The sequence below is a fragment of the Xenopus laevis genome, chromosome 3S (genome assembly GCF_017654675.1).
Source record: "Xenopus laevis strain J_2021 chromosome 3S, Xenopus_laevis_v10.1, whole genome shotgun sequence".
In the NCBI taxonomy this organism is placed as follows: Eukaryota; Metazoa; Chordata; class Amphibia; order Anura; family Pipidae; genus Xenopus; species Xenopus laevis.
In genome coordinates this window covers 102,487,629-102,502,538 of record NC_054376.1, presented here as the reverse complement: position 1 = coordinate 102,502,538, position 14,910 = coordinate 102,487,629, and the positions used below count along the sequence as shown (strand labels likewise).

Genomic DNA, 14,910 nt, shown 5'->3' with positions numbered 1-14,910 from the left:
GTTAACCCCCTGGCCACCAGTGCTACAAAGGGGGCCCTGCCTACTAATGTTACCCATTCTGAAATGTTGGGAGGTATGTGACGACATATGTTCTAGCGCCCGTTAATTTAACGGGCTTAATGTCTAGTTATTAATATTATTGTTATTATTATTATTATTAGAACTATAGCAGGGTGACTTATACAACATCCAACTTGGGCCTAAAGCCAAAAAGTCTGAAAACCACATTTAAGAAACCTTTATTTCTGTAAACATTTCCACTGAATGGCCTTATTGCTTTTTAATATAATTGTTATCCACAGACTGCAGTCTACTGCTGGGAAGCCTCAATTAATTATAGGATTTGTGTGTTTGTATGAGGACAGCTGGAAATTGCTAGAGAAATAAAACATATTCTAGCTTCTTTCTCTAACAACAATCTGCAATTACAATATGTTAATATTATGAAGGAGAACATCTGACTTTTGGTTCTGGGTCTGTACCGCATTTATTTTTAGAGCCAATAATATGCTAAAGTAAAGGATTCTTTACAGTGGCTGAACCTAAAAGACCCGTTCCGTGTCATTATTAGCAGAGTAGGGGAAGCAATTTTCTTCCAACAATGTAGTTTCTGTTGAATTTTAGTTAAGCGCTGTGAAAGGTTCTGCTCCCCTTAGGGCAATGGCACATGGTGCATTTCGGTGTTTTGACAATTAAAGTATTAACAATTACCCCATTGCACACTATGCAAGTCTCAGAATGCCCACGATTCTCATTGGTAAAAGCAACTGTACAGACAAATATGCAAATATCAACCCCAATTAGCATTTTCTAGGAATTCATCTAGGAAGCAGTATGGAGGACAGTAGGAGGCAATATCAGGTGATTTGATGTTGTGATTTGATGTGCAAAATGTTAAATATGTTAAAACACAATGCAAAAAGTCCACCCTAATGATAAAATATAATGCAGAACTCTTATTTATCACAAAAAGCATGAAATACCATATTTTGTAATTAAGGAATGTGTATTATATAGTGTATGTTCTAAGCTATGTCCTATGTTGATACTGTATATACCATTTACATTAAAAAAAAGTTCCATCTTATTGCACAGAAGGATAATATTACCCAAACCCCAGTCCCAGGAACCAAATAGAATGTGACCTGAGGAATCAAGCTTCCCCTTAAAATCTTGAGTTTATATTCTACCATCAAAAAAAATGATGAATGATCTGTTTTATAACTTTTGTAGGTTTGAAGCAAAATATATATATATATATATACGTAAAGCAACATGTGTTATCAGATATTTATATTCTTTTCTACCTCTCCATTACTTCAATTCATTAATGACCAGACTGGGTATATGGAGAAACACCCAACTTTAAAACATGCAGTAACACATATTTCATTGTGTTTATTGATAATTCACGGTGCACATTACATGGCCCGGAAACCAAAAACCCATAAACCAAGTGCAGAATCGACCTACAGAGGAAACAATAGTGTGTTTGAGTCTCTACACTGTTTCTGCTTGAGCACTTTTCACCTCTGACAATGTTTCGGTAGATGTGTTTTGAAAGCATGTGCACATACTTAATGGATTTGCGAAAAAATAGCTGTACACTGGTATGTTTCTACTCAGAAGCACTGTTTGCTGTGGAAATGTGGATCTGGCCTCTGGTTGTCCCCTGTGGCTTAGAGAAATGCTATTTAAAGAGGTATATATATTGCAGGAAAGTGTTGCATTCCTGTTCTGAGAGTGGCACGTTATTTGTCTAATGAATTATGCCTTCATTTGTGATATCCTACAGTCCTGCAGTACATGAACACAGTGGGGCATTTAATACAGGATGGCGGTAAAAAAAAAAAAATCGGTATAAAATTACATTCCGAAATGGTTATGACTGGAAGCAGCAATGGTTGCTAGCACTCCCAATATGTTAGCTTTTTTCTGTGATCCTGTGTGTCCTTGATCTCCTATTTTGACTGTGATCCATGTTTTGAACTAAGCTTAATGTGTTTTTCACTGCTGCCTTCAACTGGCATGGTGGCAAAGAGGTCAGCACTTTCAATTAGAGTATTATCTCTATGGAGTATGTATGAGGTTTTGCATTTGGAAAAGTGTGAGCATAGTGTGTATGCTTGGGGTTGGGAACTGTAATAAAAGGTGCAAAGGTTGCTATGTTTTATAGCCTACAACAACCATGCTACATGCCTAATGGCCTACATGTAGGGAGAAAAAATATATTTCATTCTATTCTAAATTGTTCTGGCAATATTCAGCACAGCCAGCATAAGGTTGGCCTGTAGGGGAATTCACCCTGCAGGAGCCTATATAGAGAAATGCAGGAGCTGTGCACTTTCTCATTGGCCTAGCATCATCCACAAGAGAGACAGATATTACTAGGTGGGCACCTGATCCTTGCTATGATTTGATAGATACAGTAGGCAGTAGACGTTAAATAGGGCTAACTAGCAAGGAGTCTAAATTTGGCATACTGCCCTAGGGACGATTGTTTGCAAGTTATGGAAGAGTGCATGTAGGGACTAGTTAGTGGAAGCCTAGTGGGACCATTATGGCTGGTGGAAAGGAGGAAGCTTTGACACTGTATTTAAACATACAGACATACTGTATATAGCCTCCTTTAATGGCTAACCGCACTCTGCATGTGCACTTCTCCATGGCAGGGGTCTGGAGGCTTCAGGGAGGCACACTGAGGGGCCCATTTACTTAGCTCGAGCGAAGAAATAGAGGAAAAATAGTTCGAATTTCGAATGTTTTTTTTGGCTACTTCGACCATCGAATGGGCTACTTCGACCTTCGACTACGACCTTCGAATTGAACGATTCAAACTAAAGATCGTTCGACCATTTGATAGTCAAAGTACTGTCTTTTTAAACAATTCTTCGACCCCCTAGTTCGCCACCTTTAACCTACCGAGGCCAATGTTAGCCTATAGGGAAGGACCCTATAGGCTTTCCAAGGTTTTTTTGATCGAAGGAATTTAGTTCGATCGAACGATCGTAGGAATATCGGTAAATCCTTCGACTTCGAGGATTTTACTTTGACGATCGAATATCGAGGATTAATTAACCCTCGATATTCGACCCTAGGTAAATGTGCCCCTGAGTGTGTGTGATAGAGCGATATGAGAGGATCTTCTTTTAAGTGTATTTGGGTAACTTGTTAACTAATAAGTTCCTGGTCATTAAATGACTTCAGTCTGCCCCAGTGAACCTGTGAGAAGCTGTTAATAATGTTTGCCTTAGTACAATTGCAACAAGAGTGTCATGCCTACATCTCACAGCAAAGGCCTAGGGGTGCTCCAGGTGGGAATCTTACCATGCATGGGAGACCCTTGTTACATACCTTGGGATATAGTCTCTGATCTATGTCTGGTCAAAATATAAAAAAATGAATGGAAACTGAGAAGTGCTTAGTAAGATTACATCAATTCGGTGTTTGGGTTAAGATCCCCTTTAAATGACATTGTTGCCTTAATTAATTAAAAAAAACAAATGGACTAAACCCATCTTTTTGGGCATAAAAGCATAAGAAATCTAAGTTTTTGGGTGAAGAATCCGAAAAAATCATGAAAATCAGATTTTTTTACCGCAAAGCGAATTTTTTGGAAAATTTAATAATAAATAAGCGTAAAAAACCCAAGCAGATTTGATTGGCGTTTGTTGCAGAAAATGTTGAGATAAAATCAGACTTAGATAAATAACCCTCTAAAAGTCAGGGCGGGGCCCTCTTTACCTGTAGTATCAGTAACTAGTTATATTTGTTTATGCAATCTGTATGTTCAATGTATAGGGATGTAGCGAACCGCCGAGTATGTGTTCGCGAACGCCGTTCGCGAACACCGGCAAAAAATGCGAACAGTTTGCGAACTGTTCGCGAACTTCGAACATCCGAAAATCGTTCGATTCGAACGATCGAAGGATTTTAATCGTTCGATCGAACGATTTTCGTTCGAATCGAACGAAAATCGTTCGATTTTAGCGATCGAATGGTCGAATGGTCGAACGATTTTGACGCGAACGCCTATTGGCGAACGTCGCGCGACGTTCGCGAACTTGCGGCGGACGCGAACAGTCAAAGTTCGCGCGAACTAGTTCGCCGGCGAACAGTTCGCTACATCCCTATCAATGTATACACCTATTTTATTGTGTAGAACTGAGGAATATGATGTAAAGTCACCTTAGAGTTTGGTATTGTGCTTTTCTGGTATCGGCCTTTGGACTTGTGCTTTTACATGGTCATGGAACTCTTTGGACACTTCTAATAACCTCATACTTTACAATAAGGGTGCATTACTCCCCATAAATAGTCAAAAGATCTTAGTAGTTGTCATAGCCAGCTGAAGATACAGGGACAAATTTAATAAAGAACAAAGCACTTTTTTTTGGTGAAAATTCACCAAAATAACAATTCACAACAGTTTATTAAAAGGCGAAGAAGACAATTCGCTAGCGAATAAGCTCAGCGCTAAAGAAGTTTCACACCGTTTCTCATTGTGAATGTTCGCCCAGATGAACAATCATTAATCATTGAACCTTTTAGCCAAGGTTCTGGCTGGTGAATTGATAAGATGAAGTTATAGCCTCAACATTATTATGTCAGTGGCATTATATCCTGTACTCCAGAAAAAGTCATAAAAAAGACAAAACACTAGTGTTTTTTCATATAATAATGTGGCATTATTTTTAAAAGTTGTAACTGTTAAATATATGTTATTTACACTTTTTTAACCATTCGAAGCTCATGCCACATTTGGTTTAGGATGGGCTCATGCCTAAGCGGATCTTTTTTGTCTTTATTTTTGTACCTACCACTAGCGATGGGCAATTCCGACCCACAGGGCCGGATTTACATAGTGGGCACCCCTAGGCCCACTGCCGTGCCACCTCTGTCCCCTCCCCTTTATTCTTGCAAAATTTTTATCATCTGGACTGGAGCAATGGGGATTGGCGCAAGGGAAATTAAAAAAATGACTGTATCTCCAGCTCATCCCCAGTGTTTCTGAACAATGTGGTATGTGGTTGGGCAACATGTCATCCCTCTAAAATCCTGCCGCCCTTGGCCCGGGCCTAGGTGGCCTTTCCACAAATCTGGGCTTGCCGACCCATTTGGATTTGTGAAAATTTGATGCAAAAGTGAAAATTTGCTGAAATGCATTTTGGGGGCACATTTACTATGGGTCGAATATCGAGGGTTCAACCCTCGATATTCGACCCTCTAAGTAAAATCCTTCGACTTCGAATATCGAAGTCAAAGGATTTACCGCAAATGCTTCGATTGAACGATCGAAGGAAAAATCGAACAATTCGAAGAATTTTAATCCATCGATCGAAGGATTTTCCTTTGATCAAAAAAAGCTTAGTAAACTTATGGGGAAGGTCCCCATAGGCTAACATTGGTGCTCGGTAGGTTTTAGGTGGCGAAGTAGGTAGTCGAAGTTTTTTTTAAAGAGACAGTACTTCGACTATCGAATGGTTGGATAGTCGAACGATTTTTAGTTAGAATCGCTCGATTCGAAGTCGAAGTCGAAGGTCAAAGTAGCCAATTCGATGGTCGAAGTAGCCAAAAAAAAAAACTTCGAAATTCGAAGTATTTTTCATTCTAATCCTTCACTCGAGCTTAATAAATGTGCCCCTTAATCTATGGGCGTCAATTTTTTTGTGACTCACAACAAATTGCGAGACAAATTTTTGGCGTACAACAAACTTTTTCACCCATTAGAGTCTATGAGCGAAAAATTTCGCTCATCATTTCCTGCCATGTTTAAATTGATGCAAGCGCAAGTATGTTAACAAAGTTTTGCTAGGAAGAAAGTAATGCTGGAGAAAATTTGCTAAGAAACTTTCACGCTGACGAAGCCAGTGTTCATTTGGCGAGTCGAAGCATTTTGTCTGATGTAGTTACGTGAAGTATGTCAAAGATTTCAAAATCGAAAAGTCGCACATTGGTAAATATGCCCAATAGCAAATACATGTATTAAGAAAGGTCTGAGAAAAAACACGGGAGCCAGTGTTAGCTGTGAATGTGTTTCTGTGCAAGGAATGTAAAAGCAATATTTTCTTAACTCACAGTGAGGAAAAAACTGTTTGTCACCTCCAAAATTGGAGGTTGGAAAATAACGATTCTTGCATAGGTCAACGAGCGCTTACAATTGCCTAAGCCTTCAGTATGAGTTAGTTTCACTCTCCAGGTATAGCTTTCAAAGAAAAATACATTAATGTGTCCCTGTACAAAGTAAAATGGATTTATACAATTACGCAGTGGTAAGCCCTTGAGTTTTGCGCAGCATATATAAAGTTACATGCAACTCGCTTAAGAGCTGCTCTTTTAAATAAACACCTTTTATCCCATATTCATGAAGCATTACAAAAATAGACACACTTACATACTGAAACGTGCACAAAGATCTAAATGTGTCACTGGGGCCATTTATTACACTAAGCCACATATAAATGAAAGTTAACTCTTTCCCATCTATAATGTATGCATTTGGAGCTATACTTTAAGTTTGTGTGAAATAGACAGACTGATAGATAGACAAATGATTGATAGTAATAGAAATCCTAGAATTTAACCTTAAGGGGCACATTTACCTAGGGTCGAATATCGAGGGTTAATTAACCCTCGATATTCGACTGCCAAATTGAAATCCTTCGACTTCGAATATCGAAGTCGAAGGATTTAGTGCAATTCGTTTGATCGAACGATCGAAGGAATAATCATTCGATCGAACGATTAAATCCTTCGAAACGATTTTAATCCATCGATCAAACGAAATTCCTTCGATCAAAAAAAACTTGTAAAGCCTATGGGGACCTTCCCCATAGGCTAACATTGGCCTCGGTAGGTTTTAGGTGGCAAACTAGGGGGTCGAAGTTTTTTTTAAAGAGACAGTACTTTGACTATCAAATAGTCGAATAGTCGAATGATTTTTAGTTTGAATCGTTCGATTCGAAGTCAAAGGTCGTAGTCGAAGTTCGAAGTAGCCAATTCGATGGTCGAAGTAGCCAAAAAAAACATTTGAAATTCGAAGTTTTTTTCCTCTATTTTCCTCTATTCCTTCACTCAAGCTTAGTGAATGGGCCCCTAATTGTTACCTAGCTTTTCTGATATTATCAAGACCTAGTCCTTACCCATTTGCAATGACCAGAGTTTTTAAATTCGAATCAAATTTGGACTATTCCCTTGTCGAAGTACACAAAAAATAGCTCAAAATATTTTTTTATGTAGTAATTGGAGATCATTGTTTATTATGTTTCCACATATTTGTACTAAAACAGCTGAAAATTTCTGAATACAGAAAAAAAATGGTGAAACTTTTATGACCAATTTTGTTGATTGTTGTATGCACCCAATAAACTGCTTATAAATGCCCTGCCAACCACTTAATAAAAATATTTCTGTGGGCCCTGGGATCAGTAAATTCTGCATTGCTTGTCATTTTAGTTTATCAGTTTATAGTTTTAGATTCATCAAGAAATCTATGTGTGTGTATATATATATATATATATATATATATATATATATATATATATATATATATATATATATATATATATATATATATATATATATATATAGTAGTATATGGGTGTCAAAAGGGCCCAATTTTGTGTGTATTTTGCCTGCTGTTTACATCACTGCAATAATTTAGTCAATTAGGATTATAAAAAGTATATTGAAAAGAAAAAAATAGTATCTCAAAATGTAAATATTACTTTTATGAAAGCTCTGTAAGTCTCATTTAATAAAGGAGTGCATGTTTGGCATTTTATCTTGCCCACAAAAGGATTATTCCTTCGCAGAATTACCCAGTATTTCTGGCTGCCACAATCAGCAAATTATATCCAGACACTAGGGGTGCAGGCATTAGTTATTAGTTATATACTGTATAAGGTATATGTATAACATACAAGGAAAGCCCTGTATTTACTGAATCCACTATTTTGGATTCGGCCGAACCCCCCGAATCCATTGCAAAAGATTCAGCCGAATACTAAACCGAATCCTAATTTGCATATGCACATTAGGGGTGGAAAGGGGAAACATTTTTGACTTCTTTCTTTTGTGACAAAAAATCATATGATTTCCCTCCCCGCTCCTAATTTGCATATGCAAACAAGGATTCGGTTCGCCTGGGTAGAATGATTCGGCCAAATCCGAATCCTGCTGAAAAAGGCAGAATCCTGGCCAAATCCCAAACCAAATCCTGGAAATGGTGCATCCCTAGTACTTTTACACCTATTTTAGCACATAACTCTGTAACCAGTTAGTGATATTTGCACTAACTTCATTTTATTGATACCTATGTGTTTATGTATTTTTTTTCCTTGCCCCTTTCTGACCTGAAACTAAAAATCCTACCTGGTTGCAAGGGGTTGCAACTTCAGTAATAAAAAAAACACGTTGGCTAAAATTGTATTATTTTTGCATTATTCAACTGTTTATGAAATAAAAACCTACTAATACTGCTACTATTAATAAAAACGTACCTTTGCACAATGTTTAGTAATACAGCAACTGCATGCTCTTTTGCTTTTCAAGATACTACGCAATCTGCTGCCAGCCGCTGGTTTACAGAAATAAAATGACCCCCCTCCGAATAACCCTGATGCTCAGCGGCTGCTGGATTATTCCAACTTTTATATCATTCCTTCCAATCATGCAAGGTTGGAACAGCATTGGCATTTTAGACTTGGTAAGTAGAGTAAAGCTGTTTAAAAAAAAACTTTGTTTTTTCTAACCCCATTTATTCTTGTTTTTTTTTGTATCCCCATTATTCTTATTTTTCCCCTTCCCTTTACTAAGAGATTCAATGTCTAAACATACTACTTGAAAGCCAGTGCTTATGTTACTGCAGGATTTTGAGTCCTGCATGGGATTTGGAATCTGATAAAGATATTTTAGAATGGGAAATTGTGGAATTATCCTTTTTAAGTAATGCACAAAATCCTTCACTTCCATTTTAAGGCTTTCAAGGATGACGGCAGCGGTACTTTAACAGCTGAAGGACTTCAAGATAAACATACCTGCGCTAACATGCAATCTTTTGATTTAATTTTCTAATAGTTTCATATGATTTTGAGGTTTATTGTGAAAATCTGTTCATTTTTGTTGCTGCGTTACTAAAAAGCAAGAACATTAAGGAAAGTAAATTTCCACCAAAGTTTAACATAAATATTGGTTATAAATCCGGCTCAAGTCTGAGTCATTCCACCATTTTTATCACTTCATTATACTTGCACTATAACTGTGTTTAAATGCACTACTTTAAGCTTGGTAAGATTTGACATATTCAACTGCTGAAAGAATGAGTCATACAAAGAAAGACTGTAAAGCTATGAAAGATTTCAGAACACTCAGTATTATTTTAGTCTTCAATCTGTATGAAAAATAGGGCTATAGGACAAAAGGAATAATATTGCACATCAAAACTAGATCCAAATATCAAGGTTAAGCAAAGCAAGCATCACTGCGCATATGTCTGCTGTTCTCTCCTTCATGACTGCTGATTAATTCAGTGAATGAATAAAATAATAGAACAAATTAAGTGCTGTATATTACTTGTTTAAATAAAAGATTATGCCATGTACCTGTGCTGTCAGTATAACAAATTAGCAGATCCTTCCTAGCAGTATTTAACATTTTTTTCTGGCACCATAGAGAAATGTCTTTAAAACTGATTTTAAGACCAAAATTGTGGTCTTTTTGGATCACCAAGTGGGATAAGTGGAAATAAAAAACAAAAGCCTAACCAGTAGTAGTATAGCCCATGTCATAAGCACCAACAAAATGACACTAAACCAAAACAATCCTGTTGGTTACTTTCTCTATCTCCCCCACCCATTTCTTCCCTGATATCCTCAGGGAAGAGTAAAAATGAATGCAATTGTGGTGGCACTTTACTGTAAATCAGAAGTCTGGTTGGCATCACTTCCAGTGTTCGGCGCCACACTGATGTGTGCACCGGAGTCTTTAACCCCTTTATATCCTTTAGTAAAAAGGGGTTATATTAATATAACTTTATTATAAACTGACAGAGTATGGCAAATTGATAAACTGTACTGTATTTCTTTTCTTATATGTACTACTTGTGTTTCTTTTTTGTCATTTTTATATTTATGCTGTTAAAAATGAAAAATAAGGAAAATATTTTAAAAAAATCTTTCACAAAAATGTACCATTTAATGAATGGGTATGTTTTGCCAGCTCTCGATAAAAAACACATCATAGTTTAAGAGCTAGATCTGGGCATTGGCTTTGGTTGAAGAAGACTCACGCATTTCGCTGCATTTGCATGCATGCCACTAAAGAAAAAATGCAATTCAATCAAGCAATTACAATTCATACAGAAAAAAACAACAATCGTTCAATTCAGCATCCACTACGCACCAATGTTTGCTTGATGGCTGGTCTGCAAGGTTGAATACAATATATCACAATCAAAAAACAACTGAAGACTTTCCTTTTAGGAACACTTTGGTGTATCTGGTCACGCTGCAAGTTGGCACGAGACCATCCACTCGTCCACCTGGGCAATTTTAGTGAATGTTTTTTAAGGACACTGTCCAGCATTGACGTAGTTAACGCAGTCGTGGGAAGCTTGGCACACTAAGGGTGTGTGTGGTTTTTAACTATTAAGTTATTAAAAGTTATGTTTTAAGCTATGGGGAACTGGTGGTGTTAAGCTATCACTAGCACTGTTGATAGCGGTCTGAACTGGGTTGCTGGGAGTTGTAGGACAGGAATTCTGGCTACCAGGACACCTGACTCACACTTCAGTTGTTTTTTGATTGAGAAAAAAACAACAACAAAAAAAAACCAAGACATACCGACCAGTTATGATTTAATGATTAGAGTTGGTTTTTCCATCATACGATTGTTATCATGAATTTTGAAATCATACAGCAGCGTAACTGTATTAAACATACAAGTTTCTGCAACAGAATAAATCATTTTCTATTATTACAGTTGAAATGAAATCTGAACACCAATCTTCCTCTTTCAGATAGAAACAAGAAAATACAACAAAAGCTCCAATTCTACAAACTGTATATTTATGGTGAACAAGCCCTATGCCATTACATGCTCTGTGGTGGCTTTTTACATTCCTTTCCTCCTCATGGTGCTTGCCTACTATCGTATCTATATCACTGCTAGAGAACATGCCAGGCAGATTGGAGTATTGCAAAGAGCAGGAGCCCCGGTGGATCATCGACATCAGCATCCCGATCAACATAGCACCCACAGGATGAAGACAGAAACCAAAGCTGCCAAGACCCTCTGCATAATTATGGGCTGTTTCTGTCTTTGTTGGGCCCCATTTTTTATTACCAATGTGGTTGATCCTTTTATAAACTATTCTGTACCAGTGGAGCTGTGGACAGCTTTTCTCTGGTTAGGCTACATCAATTCAGGCTTGAACCCTTTCTTATATGCCTTTTTGAACAAGTCTTTCAGGCGTGCCTTCCTCATCATTTTGTGTTGTGGAGATGAGAAGTATCGAAGGCCTTCCATCTTGGGGCAAACTGTCCCATGTTCTAACACTACTATCAATGGGTCCACTCATGTATTAAGGTGAGTAAAATAATCCCTTTCTGAAAGACTGTTGTGCATATATGAACATTGTAAATAATATCATGAAAATGTGGTCTCTGTTAAATTCATGCTGAGTACAGAGGCAGTGCATACAGAAGGAATGATAATAGCTTCCCAGCCAGCACATATATCCAGTGTATACTTGCATATTAGATTGACAACTTACATTATGTCTATTCACTACTGAGCAAATTTCACTTCTGGTGCCAGAAATATAAAGGACGAATTGTATTTTAACAGGTCAGATAGATTTCCTCTTATGGTCCTCTTACAAATTTCTTAACAACTGGAATAAAAAAACTTGGAAGAGGTCCATATAAAAATGTATGTATATATATTTACATCAAAAATTGTTCAAAGCAAGATGTTTGCACACTTAAAGCTAATAAAAAAACATATTTGAATATAATATCAGTGAATATAGGAACGTACTGTAAAGTTCAGTGTACAACTGGGCCAACTAGTAGTGGTGCCCAAAGCCCTTCCCAATCCCTTCCCCTTGCCACTCTTCTCACTCCTCGGTTCACATGATTGCCCTGCCCAGCTCCTGCTTCCCTGGTCCACACAGCACCCAGCTATCAGTGGATCATATCCCTCATTGTGCTGCATACTATGAATATGCCTCATCCATATATATATATCTATATATATATATATCTATATATATATCTATATCTATATCTATATATATATATATATATATATATATATATATATATATATATATATATAGATATAGATATAGATATAGATATATATATATAGATAGATATATATATATATATACACATACTGTTTATATATATATATATATATATATATATATATATATATATATATATATATATATATATATATATATATATATATATATATATATATATACAATGTGCGTGTATGTGTGTCAAACAGACCATTTTGAAACCCCATATGAAAACCCATATTCTGTATTAATGTCAAAGGTAAAAAAACAATAGTGACTTTAAGACTTTAAGCTGTATGAGCTTACTAATTCTGAATTATAAAAAATATATTTATGTTCCCCAAAACAATTATATACTGTATGTGCACACGAAATGTGGTAACATGATTATGTGCTTGCTGAGGCTTATGGGAGATAAGGTTCCCAACAACAATAGGTCAGTTTACACCGTTCAATTGTTCCCTACAACTGTTGTATGAGATTTTCATAATGCTTTACTGAATTAACAACAAGATGCAACAAAACAGGTTCAAGAGTAAAAGTAGAGGTGGCTAAGTGTGGGTTAATTGTAGGCTCAATTCTGCAGTACACACCCCTGCCACAGGTGTAATCGCAATTTGCATTAGGAACACAGGAACTGTGAATGAGCCAATGAAGCAGTACTTTCTGCAAAAGTGTTTATTCCAACGACATTATTGATACTTGATAAAGGGCCTGTGTGCCCGAAACATATCGTTGGAATAAACACTTTTGCAGCAAGTACTGCTTCATTGGCTCATTCACAGTTCCTGTTTTCCTAATGCAAGGGTCAAGAGTAACTAATCTACAGTAATTGGAAAGGAAAAAAGATAAGATTGACCCAGAAATTTAACTTAGCCACCATGTTTATCGTTTCTGCTAGCTGGCCATTAATTGCCTGGCAATTTGTTTTGTTTTGCAAAGTTTATATCCTTGGTCTATCCTCAGTTCAGCTCAAACATGATATGATAATCAGCCTTAGCTTTCCTCTTGTTTACATATTACTCACTATTTATGGATTGCAGCAATATTTATTTGCTATTGCTGCATTGATGGGATTAGCATAGGAATGTACGAGGCAGTAAATCTAAATTACCTTATAGCTCAGTTAATAGACACCCTAACGATTTTTTTAATTTGTACATGTTCTGTTTTCTGGTACATACTCTGTGGCAGTATTGCACAATGTTGTCAATCTGTAATGAATTGTACAGCTCCTGCTCATTAGCAGGGCTTGCTTGGTGCCCGTAATTTGTCAGTTTAAGTGGTAAGAAAGATGCATCGACCATGTTGTTTTGCAAGGTCCTTATCCAAAGTTAATGGGATTCTCCCAAAATGTCACAGGGCAATGTAAGAGATGGATGCATGGTACAATAAAAGAGGTACTTGTGCTGGAACAACCCCTTCTTTAACTATGTCCTGCTTCTGTTTCATCACTGCATGTATCTATCTAAAAAGAAAAAAACAGCATCCTGGGTAGAACAAATGTGGAACTTATAAACCAAATGACAATTTTTTTTTGTTGTATTCCCTCAAGTGCTGCGAAAATCCCTTTTACTACAAGGCAGTTCATTTTGTTGACAATTAAGGTCCTTTATTGGTCTTTGCATATTTGTTGTGTATAGAATCTATGGTGTTTTGCTCTGACAAACAGTAAATCAGGTGCACACTAGGGGGCAGATTTATCAAAGGTCGAGTGATAGAGTTTTTTTTATACCTCAAATTAACTGGAATTACTCGAAACTTGAATGGTATCTTCTTTAAGAAAAAACTAGAACGTCTAAAATTCGAACGAATATTATCTACCAAAAACTCGAATCGAATTTGAACTCAATTTGAATCAAGCTTGAATGCCATTGACTTCTACATAAACTCGGCAGGTTTTAGGTGGCGATTTATCGAAGCTATTACATGGTCGAGGTATGATGAATCTCAAATTCACCATTCAAACCTTAATAATTCTGCCCCTTGAGTTCCTTTATCACACAGTGCTAAAAATAATTTGTTTTCAACATAAGTAGTTATGTCTATACATACGTATATACATTATATATAAATCATTTTATAATTTCTTAAATTATCTAATGTACAGCGTAGGGTTTAGCAAATATTTCAAGCTAAGGCAACATCATTTAGCATCAGAGCTGTACAATTAGAGGGTGCAGGCAGGATATATATACAGTACAGTTAGCTCCATAAATATTTGGACAGAGACAACTTTTTTTCTAATTACCACAATGAATTTTAAATGAAACAACTCGGATGCAGTTGATACTTTCAGCTTTAATTCAGCGGGTTGAACAAAAACATTGCATAAACATTTGAGGAACTAAAGCCTTTTTTTTTTTTATAAATTCTTTATTTACGTGTTCCGCAAAATATCAAAAGTACAATAGCATGAGAATCCTGCAATCACAAAATTTAAGAATAAGATATGATACAGTGCTCGAACATGGGGCATCTCAAGACAAAAATTATCAAAAGACACCAGCAGATTACATAACATGTAGGCGTACTTTGCGAATAAGAAATTGCAAAATAAAGAGAAAAAGAAAGAAAAAAAAAAACCACAGAAAAATAAA

General features: G+C 36.5%; 1 protein-coding gene across 2 annotated transcripts in view; it reads left to right on the top strand.

Annotated features, from left to right (window-relative positions):
• Positions 1-14,910, top strand: part of LOC108712397 (5-hydroxytryptamine receptor 4) — a 230,427-nt gene that overhangs the window by 150,797 nt on the left and 64,720 nt on the right. For both annotated transcript variants that reach the window (XM_041588703.1, XM_041588704.1), the window contains exons 5-6: positions 8,554-8,707; positions 11,018-11,586. In XM_041588703.1, coding sequence (XP_041444637.1) covers positions 8,554-8,707; positions 11,018-11,586 — 723 coding nt within the window. The remainder of the gene's footprint in view (positions 1-8,553; positions 8,708-11,017; positions 11,587-14,910) is intronic.